The sequence below is a fragment of the Phoca vitulina genome, unplaced genomic scaffold (assembly GCF_004348235.1).
Source record: "Phoca vitulina isolate PV1807 unplaced genomic scaffold, GSC_HSeal_1.0 scaffold8, whole genome shotgun sequence".
NCBI lineage: Eukaryota > Metazoa > Chordata > Mammalia > Carnivora > Phocidae > Phoca > Phoca vitulina.
The window spans coordinates 70418756-70437891 of NW_022589711.1; the positions used below are offsets into that span (position 1 = coordinate 70418756).

General features: G+C 39.8%; 1 protein-coding gene across 7 annotated transcripts in view; it reads left to right on the forward strand.

Annotated features, from left to right (window-relative positions):
- The window catches only part of TNIK (TRAF2 and NCK interacting kinase), a 383893-nt gene that overhangs the window by 336391 nt on the left and 28366 nt on the right, over positions 1 to 19136 (forward strand). For 5 of the 7 annotated variants that reach the window (XM_032407214.1, XM_032407215.1, XM_032407216.1 and 2 more), the window contains 4 exons: positions 759 to 922; positions 2966 to 3063; positions 3915 to 3938; positions 9521 to 9705. In XM_032407214.1, the coding sequence (XP_032263105.1) occupies positions 759 to 922; positions 2966 to 3063; positions 3915 to 3938; positions 9521 to 9705 (471 nt within the window). The remainder of the gene's footprint in view (positions 1 to 758; positions 923 to 2965; positions 3064 to 3914; positions 3939 to 9520; positions 9706 to 19136) is intronic. The other 2 variants (XM_032407217.1, XM_032407220.1) reach the window with 1 other exon arrangement.

Consider the following 19136-nt stretch of genomic DNA (forward strand, 5'->3'; position numbering starts at 1 on the left):
CAAGCATATGCAACACACACATCCCAGTTCATGTCCTTCCACCCAAGAACTCCAGGTCCAGGAAGGAGCTATGATTGGGTGTTTGTATGCCTGGAGAGATACTTATTTCAGTGTTATGTGTCCGGCCAGTGTACCGGAAGTACCTTCATATCCAGCCATAGAGGAACGGTTAAACTAATTCATCCATGGACTGATTCCTAAGCAGCCACTGTTGTTTTTGTAAGCATAAGAAGCTGCTCACAATGCAGTGTTAAGGGGAAAAAGCAAGCTGCAAAACTTAACATAGAGCATGCTTCCATACATACAAAAGAAAAAAGCCTAGAAGATACTATACTAAATAGTAGAATATAGTTGGATTTCTCTTGGGTCAGAGATTGCATGTTTTGCTTTCTTTCTTTTTTTTTTTTTTCTTTTATTATTTTTCAAGGTTTTTTTGTTTCTGTTTTTGTTTTTTGTTTTTTTACAATGAACAGGGGAATAAGGGTTTAAGAGAAAGCCTCCTTTGAAGAGCACCATTTCAGAGCTAATACTTCAGCGTGATGACCCAGGAGTTGGGTCAAGAGTCCATCCCATCAGCAGTATCAGGCTGGGAGCTCCACAGAGGACAACATGACTGTCATTCCCGTTGACCCTTTCCGTGCGGGGTGACACAAGGGCTCTGGTTGCTCCTTCGTACCTGGGGCGGGACTGGACTGTGCTTGTGTCTATGAATGGCGCGGTCTGGAACGTGTGGTCACCATGCTCTGCCTTCCGTACAGCAACCCCGACCTCCGGAGAACTGAGCCCGTCTTGGAGAGCCCCTTGCAGAGGACCAGCAGTGGTAGTTCCTCCAGCTCCAGCACCCCGAGCTCCCAGCCCAGCTCCCAAGGAGGCTCTCAGCCTGGCTCGCAAGCGGGGTCCAGTGAACGGACCAGAGTTCGAGGTGAGCTCTCCCCCTGCCTCGCCCTGACAGCACCGCCTGGGCCGGAGAGCCGTGGGCATGGGCTCATCGCGCTTCCCGGCTTCTGTGACCCCCGTGCCTGGCGTGGCCACCACCGTGTGATGCTGCAGAGTCCTCTAACCGCCCTTAGTCTCGGTCCTCCTCAGATGAGAGAACCACCAGCCCCAGGCTCATGTGCGACATCAGAGTTTGCACTAAATCTTTGCTCATTGCAGGTGACATTGTTTTCCAGGAAGATCTTAGATCGTTGGTCTTATTTGAAAAGATAATCACTTGAGAGTCACCTGAATTGCCATTTCCATTTGTTGCCTGTTTCAGGCTTCATGTACCCCCAAGTATCCTCTTCCCATTACGCCAATCGTCCCTTTTTGGTATTCTGAATATAGTCCATAATACTAGGGATCTCTCAAAGTGGAATTCGGTAAAGACTTACGTAGAATACATATGCACTTTAGAGAAGAAGTAAACTCCTTGACTTAAAAAGTATATTTGACTCTTTGGGTTATTCCTACTCAAGAGGAATAAAAAATGAGCCTCTCTGACCATTTATTCAAGTCTTTCATCACTGTGCAGTTCTCATTAATGAAGAAGCTTGTGAAAAACAAGAGCATGTCCAGCTAATTACACATGACAACACATTATTTCTTGCTACAAAAGTGATTCTTTCTGAACAACCTCCTTCAGAAGATAATTTTGCTTCCAAGTAAGAAAGACCAGAACTTTTTTAAGTGCAATTTGACAAATATTAACAACTTACTCTGCCTGAGAAAAAACAACCAGTCCTTTATTTTTTTCTTAGCCTCTTCATTAGACACAACCAGAGTTGGCCATCTAGTATCTTTTTAAGGTTTTAAATAAGTAAAATCACTGTATGTCCATTTTGAAAAGGTTGAAACCTGGCATGCGATGCTCATGTCTCTGGACTGGGATGTCGCTGCTCCCATATGCGTTCTTCAGACGTCGGTGGCCCAGCCCATAGTCATATGTCCTTTTGTTGCTTTAATCCAAATATAAATTTACTTAATTTAGAAAACTGCCATTGGCTTATCTTTTTTCTATTCATAAGCAACTTAATATCCTTATAACAAACTAAAGAAAACTAAAGTTACACATACCGTTTTAATTCTCTGATCTGGTTTGGGTTTAATTCTTATCTTCTTTCCTTTGGCCCCTAGGTCCTCTGGGTTAAGAACACCGCTGTATCCCTGGACTGTTTCTGCCCAGGAAAACCACTTTAAAATAAAAGAATCTCTCCTATGCCAGATTGATTTTCTCTACCTATAATTAAATCAGAGAGATGCTCTTCACTCTGGAGCTGTTGGGGAGCCCTCCCCCATCCCTGCTCTGTACCTCTGTCCTGGGGCTCTTCCCCTTTGTCACCAACACTCTCCTTCCTGTCCCCACTTCATTCTTTTTTCCTTAAGAGACCCCGACAACCCCCGCCTCCCATTTAAAAACCATTCCATCAAATAAAATGGGTTTCTATGGCATCAAAATAAACTAACCTGATGGATAAGTGGTAAAAGAAATAACCAAACATAGAATGTTAACACGGAAGCTGGTTTAGTGTAATAGCTGAGAATAGGACTTGGATAAGCCAGACAGAATCCCTGCTCTGCCCATAATTTCTGCATGACCTTAGGCTAGTGTGCCATCTCTCAAAGTCTATATTGAACTGTAAAATGGGAAAAGAGTGCCACACGTTGGGTTGGAGCAAGAATCCGATGAGACCGTTGATGTAGAAGGCATTTAGCATTACGTGTGATGCACATTTAGCACTCAGTAAATGGTGGTGGTAGTGGTGCTCGCTAGTTTTTCTTATGATTAATAGTGACTTCCAGGTCACAAGCCTAAATGCGTTTGCCTGAACATGAACAGTTTTTTCACAGATGTGTTTGAGATTTGCCTAAATGAATGACGTATCCCCTGAGTAATCCTGAAGGATGACTCACCACTGAACTGCAAAACTTGAGTCAACACTTTGTGATGGTCATTATTTTTCTTGGCCCCTGTTTTTCTATCTAGCCAACAGTAAGTCAGAAGGATCGCCTGTGCTCCCCCACGAGCCTTCCAAAGTGAAGCCAGAAGAATCCAGGGACATTACCCGACCTAGTCGACCAGCTGTGAGTGCTTTTGAACTCTCTTAAGTTACCAGAGAAGCCACAGGATCAAGTAGTTGGGGATACACTCATGACTATGAAACAGAACTTGCTGAGATTAAGAAGAAGAATGGATGCTAGAAGCATCCAGAAGGAAAGTCATACCTGATTAGGAAAGAACTGAACAGATCTTGGATTGCTTATCTGCCTCTAGGCATTTTGCATTACGCTACTTTAGAGAATAAAAAAGGGGGAGAAATAACTCCTATCATTACGTAATTTCTACTCAGCAGCTTTGGCAAAAAGATGTGGAGCTGCAATTAAGGAGATGGGGGCACTTTCTGTGGGTTTCTGTTGTCTGCTCCGCCCTCTCCCCAGATCATTTGCTGTATGAATTAATGTAATTTTTGCTGTTCTTCATGCCTTCAGGACTATATTTTTCTGGACCAAAATGTGATAAGCATGGTTTGACAAGGGGCCTGACAACTTGAAATCTAGCTTCCTTGCTGAGACATGACAGACCCCAAATAGCTTTAGCGAAAGAAAGAAGAGCGTAGAAGCTGACATTTGAAAGTTGGAAATTAATTTGGGATGAGTGAATATCCACTTACTTTCTTTAAAATTGCGGAGAACCTTTTCTATGAAACGAATGTGAGGACTTGTTGGTTTACTCTGGTTCATACGTATTAAAGTCGGGAAGCAGAGTGAGAGCAATCCTGAAGGGGATTTGCCCCATTCAGGACTGAGGTTCTCTCTGCTCTTTTGCATTTATCAGTTGTGTACTAACAATTCCCATTTTGTGTCTAACCTGCTGCCTTTCTTCTGGCTTTTCCCCCTCCTGTGGATTCTTCTGGATTGGGTTCCTCCTATCTCAGAGCTATAAGAAAGCGATAGATGAGGTTAGTATCACCTTTTCTTGGTCATGCTGTCACAAGATGTCAATATAAAGCTGATTTCCTGATGTTGACAATCAGAGAGGTGGCCTGTTGGATGACAGATTTCAAGTTCAGTGCTCTGGAAGGGGCTGCTGCAAGGCAAGCCCCTTCAACCCCAGCCGGCCTGAGGCCCTCAGACACTCGGGGGAAGCTCTGGAGACCTTCCTTTTAAGCCAAACAAAATGTCACTCTTCCAGTGTTCCAGTCTGGCTAAAGATAAGCATTAGTGCTTTATTATTGGGAAGCTTTTCATCCCAGCATCTTCCAATAGCAAAGCCTAGCTCTTAACCTGTACTCACCAGCTTTGCGAAGGGGATGGTAGTTTTACTAACAAAGAAGAGAGACATCATTCTAAAGCACTCCAAATTTATATGTGTGATTTGTGAACAAGGAGTTACTGGGTTAGATTAATTTTGTGGAACATTAACTACAGCATCAGCAGCAACATCAACTTTAGTTAATGAATCCTGACGAGTTAAGTGACTTTATTTCCTTATCTGTGGAGACGTTTTTCCATTAGAAAAATATATGGCTTTGTCAATCTTAGGTAGCTTGCTAAGAAGGATGACTGCCTTCTGTTGTTTGTCAGACCTGCATGAACACAGCATAGTAGATTTGTGTTGTTGTTGTTGTTGTTTTTAAGAGACAGGCCTTGCCAAGAGTCCTAACTGCATGGAATCTGAAGGCTTTACGGCTATAGCTCTGCTGAGCACCATTTTTGTGAAATGATATGGAAAAAGCACTGGCTTTGGAGTCAACAAATTCAAATTCTAGCCCCCCCCCCCCATAAGTAACTGGCCAGGACCAGTCTCATAACCTCTCTGGGCCAGTTTCTTCATGTGTGCAATGGGGATAAAGACACCTGCTCTGCCTCGATCACAAGCTTGATTAGGATCACTCAAGATCATGTGTGTGAGAGCATTTTATGAAGTGTAAAGCCAAGAGGTTGTCCTCATGCTAAGCTTTGGGCCTGACACATGGAGCCATTTTGGCAGGTAGAAGAAGCACGTTCCTATGCATCTGATCTTTACCAAAGAGCCTCAGTTTTTCAGAATTAGGACACCTTACCATTCACAGTGATTTAGAACGTTATTTCTTAGGTAAAGGGTTGCTGCTTATTAAAAAAATGTGACTCTACATGTCGACAGTGTGTGGACAGCATTTATAGAAAGGAAACGGAGGGCGTTCTTCATTGCTCTGTGCCAAAGCCTGGCCCTTCCCCTCATAATAATCACAAGGACAGCAACTATCACAACTTGTATCAATTTTCTCCCAAATCGTTGAAGAAAGAGAACGATATTCTGGTGCCATGGCTGCCAATAAAATGGTTGTGTGTGTGTGCAACTCAAGGGAAATCTCATAAGCTGGTTAACCAGATGGATATTTTGGCTTTTTCTGGATATTTTAGGCTTTAAAAAATTACTTTATTTATTTTGCTTTACTCTCATACACTGGACAGAGATGACAGGGGGCAACAGAAGTATAAGTAATTGAGGGGATATTAGCTATACACTGAAATCTCTGGAACCGTGTGTGGTCGGAAAAAGCCCTCCAGGTGATTCTGATAACCCTACCTACCCTTGAATGTCACTGATCTAAACCACTAAAAATACAGGATTACTTGGTTCTACCTAACTCAGTAGTTCTCAAGCAGGGACATTCCTCTTCTTTTCCCTCCTCTCCCCACCACTCTTAGGAGATATTTGGCAAGGCGGTTTTGATTGTCACAACTTGGAGGTGGGAAGCAGTGCCTACTGGTGTCTTGTGGGTAAAGCAGAGAGATTCTGCCAAACATCCTCCCAGGCACAGGAGAGCATCCCATAGTAGAGAATGATCTAGCCCCAAATGTCAATAATGCCACAGTTGAGAAACCTTGAATTAAATAAACCTCTCTCCCATCTTCATTCCTACGTTTTGATATGGCTTCCTTCTATAGGGACTGGCCATTTAGATAACCCAGGATTGAAATGAAAAGCCTTAAAACTCTGAAAAAAAAGTGTTGCTTGTTATTGTTAATCTAATGGTTTGATTTTTCATGAACATCGATCTGAGGGAGTGTCCATTAATTTGGCAGTCCTTTCTAATAGAATATAAGATTGTGCAATATAGTCTGTGATTAACATAATCATTGAAAATAAATATCCTCTTTACTTTAGCACAATTAAACATATGACATGAATATTAGATACATAAGCAAACACTGGCTGTAGCACTGTTTGTTTGTACTATGTAAGAATCTGAAAATTTCCAGAGCACACCCACAGATTGGACAGAACTTGAACAATAGCTAGTAGTCTAAAACCTTTCTTTCTTAGGTGAGGATACTGAAGTTAAGTAACTTCCCCAATGTCATTTCTTAAGATTTCCTAAAAAGGAAGTAAATTCTTCTCATACATAAAGAAAAGACCAGCTTAAAGATTTTTAACTATTACCTTAATAGTTCAAAAAATTGAACTAAAATCTAAATAAACTACGTTGTTCTAAAAAGAGACCTAAAAGAGCACCTTTTTAGGTAAAGTATACATAATTGTCAAATTAAATAAGAGTTTTTTTTTAATGAAACAAAATACCAAATTCTAAAAAGTGTTATAGCAAAGAAGCTTCTGGGTAAGAGCTTCCTATCTTCTCATTTACTGTATAGTCAAAAAATCTTACCATTTTGCTCTATTTCTTTTTCAGTTATACTATACATTTCTCAAATATTTTCATGCTAAAAAGCACTTTTTTTTCTTTTTTAATACGTTTTAGCTCCAGGCTTGAGACAGCCAAGCAATAAATTACCACAAAAACTCATTATATAGAGAAAATTGGTATTGTCAAAAAATAAAATGTATGAAAATGGATCTGAACCCAGTGGTGTCAGTTTTAGATCGTGTCTATTTTCTATAACTTTGCTATTGTAAATTCTTCCAGAGTGGATGGATAGGGAACAAAACTGCAGCTAAGCATGTAGACCACTGGTAATGGGAGATTAATTTTCTTTGACTGGGGTATTTACCTTTGAGTTACTCATTATTGTTACCTTGGGAGTCTCCTATATGTCTCATCAAGCTGTTACCAAGTAAACTTAAGAGGAATTTGCAATTACTTTCAGTGTTTCAAGAAAGATAGCTTTTTAATAATGTAGAAACAAAAAAAATATTCTAATTAAAAATGAAATTATAAAACAGGTCAGAATTTTAAACTTTTCCTAGATACAGTGTTTAGAAAAAAATAGGTCATTTTCACGAATGAGAGTTTCTTGAAATCAATGGGCTTTGAACTGGCTAAATATTGCTAAAGAGTTTTGATTTTTTTCAAATCTCGTTTGTCTTGTTTTGAAATGTCAGAGATGAGGAGAATGAACCCATAAGGAAAATGTATTATAAATTTAAATAAATCACAGCTAATATTATTATATTTTACTCAGGATTATTGACATTAAAAATAAATTATTTTAAACCATATTCTCTCTTTAAATTATAATAAATGCGTTTTTTAATGATAAGTAACATTTTAATTGCTTTACATTCTTTGGTGAGACTTAACATGCTCCTAACATATAGAAGACAAAATACAAAATAAATTTATCTGTTATTATTTTACTGGTTTGGATGATTATAATATCCTTTTCTATTCATAGCTTTAACAAATATCTAAACTATATTTCCCACTGTGCTCAAGTATTGCATACCCTTCACTATCTTCTCAATTTGATAAAGATAAACATTGGCAATGTCCAGAGGAAATAAGGAGTATAAAGCTGAAATCTGAATATTGCCTCTTCCTGTTTTGGCCTATTGCCAAAGAAACAAGAAATAAATTTGCATAAAATTCTATCTATGTGGTAATTTTCTTCTTTAACAGTATACATTATATTTAAACACCTTTGAGTCTTTTTAATACAATTCTATTTTCATTTTCACAGATGGGGTTAATATATCCACTGAGATTGAGGCCACACGTGTGTGCATGTGTGTAAAAAGCCCAGCAAGCATGTTTGGGTAGAAAATGCACAACTTGAATTTTCAAAAGCTTCCCTTTTCAGGTGCTTCAATTCAAGTGACTTCAGAACAAATTTAAAAGCCATGATTGCTTTCCTTTGATTTTATTTTGAAATTAGAAGAAATGACTCCTTCACTTACCACCTTGAACTTCCCAAATTTCTAGACCAAATGAAACACCTAAAATGTTTCCTCTTCTACTCTTAACCAACATAGTAATGCCTGACATAGAGGGGACGGTAAAGAAATATGATGATTTGTGATCTCCCCCAAACAAAATTACATTTATAATTTAACTATACCCACTCCTTACGGTGTTTCTTCTAACCAAGTAGATTAGGAGATGCCATTTAGATCACCTACATGCTCTAATCTGACCTCAGGCGAATTGGACAAATAAATACATTTCTGAATTGAAATAAAGAGAGAATATGGCCATAAGAAAACTGTGGGATTTAGTATCTTTCAATGAGTTTCTTTCTCCCTAATGCCCTGTCTCTCACTGAATGCTCTGATTCCCACATGGGTCACTAATATAGGGAGAAATGGTAAGACTGATGTCCAATTGCTTTTTCCTCATTGCATGCCATGCGCCATGGGCAGTGTAACCTGTGCAAATTAGAGCGGCCATGCTTTTGCAGGACTGCTGCCCTCTGCATTGCTCGGAAAGCATGTGAAGTCAAAGGTAGTCAGAGATCCAGCACACTGCCTGCAATGTGCCTCGTGATTAGATACCACATCATCACATCCATAAGGCTGAAGACTGCATCATACTCATGGAAACCTGAAAAATGATCTCTTCCTTTGTGGTGTCTGTGCATTCATTTCAGTATTCCTCACGAGGGTTTCTGCCAGGTGACTGTAGTTTTAAACAAAGGAAAATGAAACACCTATCGTTCTGGAAGAAATTTTTTTTTTTTTTTTTTTTTTGGTTGTCGTTCGTCTTGATTAACTCAGCTCTGGGGCTATAAGTTTCAGCGGCACTGGGCTTTGGGGTGGGCCATTATTTGATGCGGTGCCTCTGCTCTCCAGGGAATGATGACACACCAGATGAGTCATTGTAGTAGCTGGAACCGTGAGAATTGCTCTGTTCTGTGACTGATGCTAGATTTTGGTACAGTAGCAATCAAAGAGGGGAAAGGCCATGATGGTGGCTTGGGCAGGAGTCCCAGAATCCTGGGGAACAATCGCTCAGCCCATGTGTTTTCCCCTTCACTCTGAGGGTGACCCACTTCACCTTCCCAAAATAAAATGAGAACCCAACGTTTGTATATATGTGTAGACACACAACGCACACACACATATATACACATGTATTCAGAACTGAACCGTCTCAGTCTAGCCATTGGTTTTGAACAAAGTTTAAATTTATTCCATCTTTCTTTCCTAGTTTCTCTGTGCTACAAACATCGTTTTCTTCGCTCCATGCCGCCACTATGTTTGTAACAGTTCTATCTAGAGCTTTCTTTTCTTGTTGCTTAAGCTGCAACACTGACTTGCTGAGAGATGTGACTTTGGTCGTCTCTACAACTCATACATACCGAACGAACTCTTCTTTTGTAGGACCTGACGGCATTAGCCAAAGAATTACGAGAACTCCGGATCGAAGAAACAAACCGCCCGCTGAAGAAGGTGACTGATTACTCCTCCTCCAGTGAGGAGTCGGAAAGTAGTGATGAAGAGGAGGAAGATGGAGAGAGCGAGACCCACGACGGGACGGTGGCCGTCAGTGACATACCCAGACTCATGTAAGAGGGCTGCTTTTCACATGTCGGCTGGGGCGGGCGAGGTCTCCAAAGTGAAAGGACAAGAAATGTGAATTAAATAGAGGATCATTCATGGGTCTCTGGCAGGATCAACTGGCTTTGGGGATTTGAGTTTTTTATTAGAGCATAGTCCTATAGTTAGCTCTCTCCACAGACACCGTCACTTGGAATACATAGCAGTGTTCCTACTGCCTAGGCTTTATCCAGGTACTCTTGTGGGATTGACTCCCCCTTTGATGACACTTTCGTGGTTCTTGTCATCCCCAGGGAAAATGATATTGACAACCAGACTGTTGGCACTTGCCTGTCCCCCTAGAACTGCAAGAGTGGAATTATGGACAATGACATTTAGGAGTTAAAATTAACAACAGGAGACATATTCCATCATCCCCCCCCCCCCCCACCACCACCACCACCATACATAAGGAGGAATGCACATGACAGTGTGGGTTAGCCTCCCAGTGAAAGATGCTGGAGTCAAATCATCCTGCGGAGAACCTTCTGAGTGTTTGACTTAAATATAACCCTGTTATCATTTTCTTCTTCTTCACTGTCTGTCTTATGTGATCCTTTTCTCTGTGGCCTGTGACTTGCCCCCCCACACACCCCCCTACATTCTGTCCATTTTTTTGCAGTCTCCTTTTGGCTATTTATACCTGTATTTATGCCTACCTACACTTCCCTTATTATTTACTTGTATTATAGCCTTTATTTCTTCTCTTTTCTTTGTTTTGTGAGGGGGAGGCTCACTTTTTCTTTTTCTCATTGGACAGGGTCCTATGACAGAATTCCCCTGCCCTATTGCTTCTCCAGTTTAAAAAAACAGATCTGGACAATCACACTCACATCCATTTCTTGCTTCCTCCCCCGAATAAAGACAAGATGCTGTTGCTCTGGTTTGCTATAAATTTGACAGAGTGGGACACTGATGATTCCAACTTTGTTCTTCATTCACCTCCATTTCTTTGGCTCAGCTACTAATATTGGTCATCACACTACACTTACTCCTTATAGAGAAGATGCCATTTAGGGTCATAGATTACTGTCCTGTCCAGCAGAGATTGGAGAGAGAGGGCTGACCAGTCTGCAGAGAATGTACTCCATTGATTAACAGTCATTATATACAAGCAATTCTGAGAGGCAAATCCAATTATCATAGCTGAAAATTTATACTTGTTGTTCTGCTGTTGATTACACAGTTATTGACAACCATAAATATGCTAAAATACGACATTTGAAACAAATTGCATTAAATTGCTTTTTTAACAGCAAATAAAATTGTTCTAGAGGCAAAATCACTAATCCAAAACATTTCTGCAAAATATGCTGGTCCTTTCAGTTTTTATCTTGACTCAGCTTTGGTTAATTTTTCTAACAGATGTCTCAAATTCCCTTTAAGCACTGAGCCTACAACTACCAGGATGAGGGGTGAATTTAAAATATTGCTAAAACTTCCACTCTGTGCTCCACACCATACTGAGGGCTTTGAGACAATCAGCAAGGGCACACACAAGCATTCTGCCTTCTAAAAGTGTATATTCTAGTTGGAGAGAAACAAGATTATATGCAGAAACTTCAGACTAATATAAATATTTGGAAGAGTGACCAAAGACAGCCTTGGAAGAGATGTTTAATCACATTTGGTTTTGAAGCGCTGTCATATTTTACAAGGCTGTTGACAGTGTTGACCCTGCTCCTGCCAAGGGCACATCCATTTCTTCCCTCACTACAGAAATACCCACCTTTCCAAAATTTGCTGGAATAGGCCATGCTGCGCTTCCTCTCTGCTGTCTGGCACTCTCCTGTCCCTTTAGAAATCACCTGCTTACAGCCCAGCCTGCACAGAGAGAGCCTGTACCTTCTGCCGTGTGGCCCATGGATCTTGAGCGTATTCTTGCAGCTTCATGTAGTGCTCGAATCAGGATATTTATTACATGTTGTTTCCCTCTCTGGGCTCTGAGATCCCTGAGGGTGAGGACTGTGTCTCATTCATCTCTGTACTCTTAACACCTTGCATGGTGTCTGGAATAGAGTTGGTCTTCAGGGACTTTGATTTATATTTAATTGCACTGAACTGAAATTGCAAGTCCTGGCTTCCTAGAGTTTATAGCCCAAACCAGAAGAAAGACACATTCACAAATAACTGTCATCAAGATAGAGGGAACGTGGGGCAATATTAGAATCTCAGGCAAGGGGAAATTGAAGTAAAGGCACAGAAGGTTGACTTTGATAGGAATGTCGGGTGTATGTGGGCAGGGAGGGGGGTGGTCTGGACCAGTGAAACCAGACTAAGAAGTGTGCACTTTATCAGGTGGCCGTTGGGAACCATGGAAGGCCCCCCGAGCTGGGAAGTGACATGATCAGTGCTATGTTTGAGAGAAATTATTTTGGCAAGATGATCTGTAAAAAGAACAGGCTCGACACTGGTAAAGCAATTCAGAGGATCTATTACTACCATCCAGAAATAATGAATGGGCTATCATTGAATGCATATAATGGAGGCAAAAGTTGACATGTCTCTTGAAGAATTCGTAAATTTTAGGCAGATTAAAATGATCATCCACTAAAGAACATTTAAAATATTTAATGATATAGGAGATCTACTCAGAGACAAGGCACGATACAAGTGTAACCCTTTACATTCTGTGCTACATATATATCAACACAGTTCACTGCCATGAAATGTTTACAAAAAGAGCTTCTCAGAAATGGAGACCAGCCATTCAGACAAACAGCTGTAGATACTAATGCTCAAAACAACAACTTTTTTTATGGACAGTGCTGGTTTCATATTTATAGTATAAGGTAGAACCTATAAGAGTGTGCATAACTAAGATTATTTCCCTAACCAACTGCACTCTTTCCCAATGCCTCATGCATAGAAAAATAATTGGTGGAGGGAAATAGACTAAAATTATAAAAGTGATTACCTCTGGATTATACAACTATGAGTGGTTTTTATTTTATGTAGATCCCCAATTTCATGATGAGCATTTACTATTTTTATAATCAGGAAAAAAACAAAAGCTTTCTAGAAGAGGAGGAAGGGAAGGAAAAGTGCCTAAGTTGATTTGCATCAGATCAAGCAAGCTGAAGAAGCATCCTCTTGCATCAGCACCTTCCCTCAAGTGTCTGTGCCTGCTTCAGAACAAGACATGTGAGGCCCAGTCTTAACCATTAGGACCATCTCCTGCTAGCATAGCCCTTGAGTTGCGTACAATCTTATAAAATGCTGTCATCACTGGAAAGCCATGGTTCTGACCCTGTTGCCCTCCCAGGCTGTTGTAGTGCTCCCCTCCCTTGCCTGTGGTCCTCTCTGCCCTCCTGGCCATTTTTCCAGTCTGGTTTTACTAATGTTGTAGAATCGTGGCTCTGGTCATGCTGTATCCTAGTGTCCTATGACCCTCTTCATCCCTGGGGCTCATGATTGCCTCAACATATGCTCCAGCCAAACTGACCTATCAGTTCTTGCAAATAAATGCCTTGTACTTGTCCAGTGTTGTGCCTTTTCTTGCAATGACCTCTCCCTCTGTTTTGCATTCCCACTTACATCCAGCCTTGTATTTGAGTATTCATGTCATGTTTGTATGGTCTTCCGGATGCTAACCTCTTTAGTTTCAGGAGCCATGACTTCCTCAGCTTTTTTTTTTTTTTTTTTTTTTAAAGACAAAGAGAATGCATAGCAAGGAGGAGCAGAGGGAAAGGGAGAGAGAGAATGAGAGAATCTTAAGCAGGCTCCATGCCCAGCGCAGAGCCTGATGTGAGGCTCAATCTCACTACCCTGAGATCATGACCTGAGCCGAAATCAAGTCAGACTCTTAGCCGACTGAGCCACCCAGGTGCCCCTTCCTCAGCTTTTATATCCACTACCCAATGCTAAACCCAGGGCCATTCATATAGCAGGTGTTCAATAAATGTGTATTGAATTGAATTAAATCAGTACCTACAGGAACACTTTGACAAATCCTATTAGAGGAAATTACTGTTCTAAACCTGTGACCTAATCACAGTAAATTTCCTATAGTTTTCCTTCTAATCAGTGGACGTGTTTTGTTTTGTTTTGTTATAGTCTTTACAGGAATTTGAACAACTAATTGTTCTCACCCAGACTCTATCTTGGAAATAATTTTTAGAACAAAGGATTACTTTAACTATAAAATGTTTTAGTTGTTTTGGCCTGAGTGTTTTTTTTTAATTATTGCCTTTTTTTCATTCTTTTATTATTAATAAACTTAATTTTTTAGAACAGTTTTAAATTCACAAAAGAATTGAGCAGATAGTACAAAGTTCCCGTTACTCCTCCTACCCCCTGCACAATTATCCCTGTAATAAGCACCGTACATTAGTATGTACATGTTATAATTAATAAACCAAAATTGATATACTTTAATAGTTCATTCAGATTTCCTTAGTTTTTACCTAAAATCCTTTTTTCTGCATCAGGATCCCATCCAGGATACCATGTTATATTTAATTATTTAGTTACCATATCTATTTAGACTCCTGTTGGCTGTGACAGGTTCTCAGACTTCCTTTGTTTTTAATGAACTTGGCAGTTTTGAGGAGTACTAATTAGGAATATCATAGAATTCCACTCTACCAGAATTTATCTGATGTTCTTGTCGTGATTAGACTAAGGTTATGGATTTGGAGGAGAAAGATCACAGAGGTCACGTCGTTTTTATCACTTCATATCAAGGGTATGTACTATAAATGTGACTTAGGACTATTGGCATTGACCTTGATCATCTGGCTGAGGTAATGCTTGTCAGGTGTCTCTACTGTAGTGTAATTTTCCTCCCTTTCCACCCTGTACTCTTTGGAAGGAAGCCAGTGTGCACAGCCTGCAGTTAAGGAGTGAGGAGTTACGTTCCTTTAGGATGGAGTCTCTACATAATTTATTTGAAATTATTCTGCAGAGATTTATCTCCTCTCCATTTATTAATTTATTCAGTCATTTATTTATATCAATATAGACTCATGGATATTTATTTTGTACTTTGGGTTATGATCCAATACTTCATTTTGCTGCTTAAATTATTCCACCTTCAACCACGGGAAGCTCTTTCAGTTGGCTCTTATACCCCCCATGGCTGACATACCCCAGTCAAGCACTTCCTTACTTTCTGACACTATAAGGCGCTCCAGGCTTATCTTGCGTATTTCTTGCTCTAGTCCTGGAATCAGCCATTTCTCCTGGGAGCCTTGATTCCTTTTATTAAAGAATGATATCAGAACCAAGATTTTGGCACTAGGTGTGCTCATTGCTACTGATGTATCATTTCTTTTAGGCACTCTCAGCTGACAGAGCAAGGAAATATATATGTGTATACTAACCCATTATGTACCCATATCTATAAATGTTTCTACCTATAGCCATCTGTATTACGTTAAATAAAAGTTTATCCTGATATCTCCAACTCTGATTCATTAACACATGGATCATTCTAGCCCCCTCCCCTTCCTTACCTGGAAATTCCCACTCCAACAGTAGGAAACCAGGCTCTCACAACCTGCCAACATTTGCTTAGTGTTCACTTCTGGTACACATGGATAGCAGTATCAGAATGCTTAACCTGTACGCCTATGGGAAACAACTTTAGCAGTTAGAGTGCAGTGCTTACAGGCAGTTCCTTTTACTTTTAGTCTTATGGGACTCCATTTATTTCCAGAGTTACAAAGGTCAACCTTTCCCCCATCCCCCACTCTGTGAGATTTTTTAAATACCTTTGTAATGCAGTTAGATTCTCTTTTCCCAGTCTGCCTTCTTTCCTGGGATCCACCAACCTCCTAAATGATTTATTTTTATTTGCATATATCAAAGTTCACTCTCCATACTATGAAGTTCAGTGACATACCTGAACCAATTTTTGGTTATCCTGTAATAACAATTATAAGAAAATTATTTTGGCATAACCCATATATAAAAGTGATCCAATGCTGAAATTACTTTTTAAATTTTAAAAAGACAAAACATTAGTTATTCAGGACACTTTAAACATGGTAATAATTCTCATAGCTGATTGCTCATCAGTTCATAAAAGAGCTGTCTTTTGACAATAAACTTGAATGAAATGTTTGCTAGAATTATTGAACAAAGCCTTTGTTGACTTATGAAACATTTATTGGATGTCACTTACCTGTGACAGTGGTTGGCACTGAAGATGCCAACAATACTGAGATCTGACAATTGCAGGACTGTGTATGGAGTGCATGGTTAGCGGTGTGCAGAGGCTAATGTGGAAGCAGAGTGGAGAGCCACCTATACCACCCCAGTGGGGCTGGGATGGGGTTTGGGAGTGCCTGGACTGCAGTTTAAAGGAGAAGTTACCCAGAGGGAAGCAGAGAGTGTGAAAGAACCATTCAGGACGAGAAGATAGACTAAAGTTGCCCAACGGTTTTGGTAGCATGATGTGTGTAGGAAACTACTAGAAGTCACATGTTGTTCAAGTTAAAAATGGAAGGTACGGTTTGTTGAAAACATCAGCTAGAGAAATAGGCAAGGACCAGATAAAAGAAGGCTTGTAAGCCACAGGTTTATCCTCTGGTTAATTGGGAGCTCCTGAAGGTTGAAAGCAGAAGAGTGACATGGTCAGGGGAATAGAAAAGGATGGAGTGGAAGGGTCAGTAATAGTAGACAGACAAGAGGCCAAATACGCAAACTATCAAAGAGCAGTCATTGAACTTGAGAGCTAAGAAATGACTTAAGGAGCGTCCTTGAGATGCTAGAAGTCAAGTATAGGGAGCAACAGTTTGAACAGTGAACCTTAGTATTTGAAGGAAGGTACCATGCCTTTTAAAAAGAATTCTGGGAGCACTTGGCTGGCTCTGTTGGAAGAACATTCGACTCTTGATCTCAGGGTTGTGAGTTTGAGCCCCACATTGGGTGTAGAGATTACTTAAATAAATAAATAAACTTCTTAAAAATTTAAAAATTAAAAAAAAAAGAATTCTATAGAGAGGTGATTTGGAACATACAGAAATCTATAGGAATTTTCCATAGTCAAAAGCTATTATTGGTACCAGAAAAATTAATGATGTGGTTAATTAATACAGGGTACACAGAATGAGCAAATATGTATAAAAGGTTCATAATAAAATAGACCAATCCTACACACCAGGAAAACCTTAAACTAAGAGAAATTGCTCACCATTCTAGATAAATTTGACCAAGGAAGAAATATAGATTATTATCTTTTATTCAATCTATAAGGAATATTACTAGTAGAAATGATATTTTTAAAAACTCAAAACAGCCCAAACTGTTCACCATAAAAATTTATCATAGATGGAGCAGTTCTGACTCATAAAATTTTAAGTATAAAATGGACCCAGGAAAAAAATAATCTCAGTAAAAATATTCAGCAAGAGATCAAACTGATAGTGGCTGACACTATGCCCTATAAAACTTGCTATTGACTAAAAATGGACAGGTGAATCAAATCTTCTTAATAAAGTTGACACCTTTAGGGGCGCCTGGGTGGCTCAGTCGGTGAAACGTCTGCCTTCGGCTCAGGTCATGATCCCAGGGTCCTGGGATTGAGCCCCACATTGGGCTCCCTGCTCCACAGGAAGCCTGTTTCTCCCTCTCCCACTCTCCCTGCTTGTGTTCCTGCTCTCTCTGTCTCTCTCTCTGTCGAATAAATAAATAAAATCTTCAAAAAAATAAAAAATAAAATAAAATTGACACCTTTAGAACTGATCCAGACAAATTGTACTCGGTAGAAGTAGTGACCACAGAAGCCTTTGAAAGATGATATGGATAAAAATTTTGATTGGTTTACTAAATCTTTGTTATAAAATCTACATAGAAAAGAATTGGATCCTATGATGACAATTTTAGTAACATAATAATGAAAGTAAATAAATTGGCAAAGAGTTTAACTGAGGCATATGGAAAATTGATCAAGGAGTTGTCCTAATGGAATTAGCTCTAGAAAATATCTTTTTTAATGAAAATTTCACTCATATTGGCATATTTCTGATTAAAATGGATAGAATCAAACATCATCAGGGTAAAAAAAACATAAGTGGGGCCAAAATATCTTTGACCTTTGAACTCCCGTGAAGCTCTCTATTGGTGAAAGGGAACTCAGTTGTACACTTCTCAGCCTGGTGGTGCCTTCTGACAGTGGCCAAGAATGTCTGAGTGAACAAGGGAAGTGACCCCCTTCCTAGAAGGCTCTGGCTCTTTATAAATACTTCATTTATTGACCTATTTGTATCACACCATCTTGTCCCAAACAAGAATTGAAGGCGGCTTAAAAAAAAATACATACAAGGTAAGATAAACTTTCAAATAAATGAGTGAAGATATCCTAGTTTTGACAACTATTCTGATTGACCAATCTGGCAATATGTCAGGCATTCATTGAAGCGATTTCTTTTTCCATGTCTCTGGGACACTATTAATGTCTCCTTTCTGCAAATGCAATATTGAAATTGCTTCTTTGGAATTTCTTCCCAAACACATCGGTTCTAACTGATATTTAGATTCATTCAATCCACTGCTCCAGTTTAGTAGTTTTGAAGTAAGCATCTTGCTATGCATTTTTTTGGTCTGGACTCATCTTCGCATCTTCTCACCTCTTTGTTTGGATCCTTAACATATGTCTTCTCTGTGCCAGAGATGTCAGAAATCTGGCATGTTTCTTCTTTCTTGAATTGAATATTTCATCAAATGTTTGGACTTGATCGAATCCAAGAGACCAGAAAGATTTTTTTGAATACGTAAGAAACAATTAAGAGAACAAAATGGTAAAAGATATAATTAACATACCTAATGAGAGAAACAACCCTTGATACCTTTTTTATTTTTAATAAACCCACATTAAAAGAGAGGCAGCTGCGGGCGCCTGGGTGGCTCAGTCGGTTAAGCGTCTGCCTTTGGCTCAGGTCATGATCCTGGGGTCCTGGGATCGAGGCCCCCTCCCCCCGCCAGGCTTCCCTGCTCAGCCAGGAGTCTGCTTCTCCTTCTGCCCCTCCCCCTGCTCATGCCCACGCTCTCCTTCTCCTTCTCTCTCTCAAATAAATAAATAAAATCTTTAAAAAAAATAAAATAAATACAAGGTATCAGTGAGGACCACATTGGAAACTGAAATCCTGTGGACGAACCACGTCACCTACTGGTTCTCAGTTTTCCTTGATGCTACGGTCTGTGCCCCAGGACACATGCTCTCACATCAGTCTCCGCTCTCAGGGTATATGTCAAGGTCCTCTTACCTTCTCCATTACATCTTAAACACAAGAATAAGAAACAAACTGAAAATAAATATACCACGGTGTGGAGTCATTACAAGAGGTTTTAAAACATACTGCATATTGGTAAATAGCCTAGCTGATGGATGTCCTAGTAAGCCAGAACGCCCTTAATTGATATTTCTTCTCCGTAAATAATGTAAAACCCATTGATC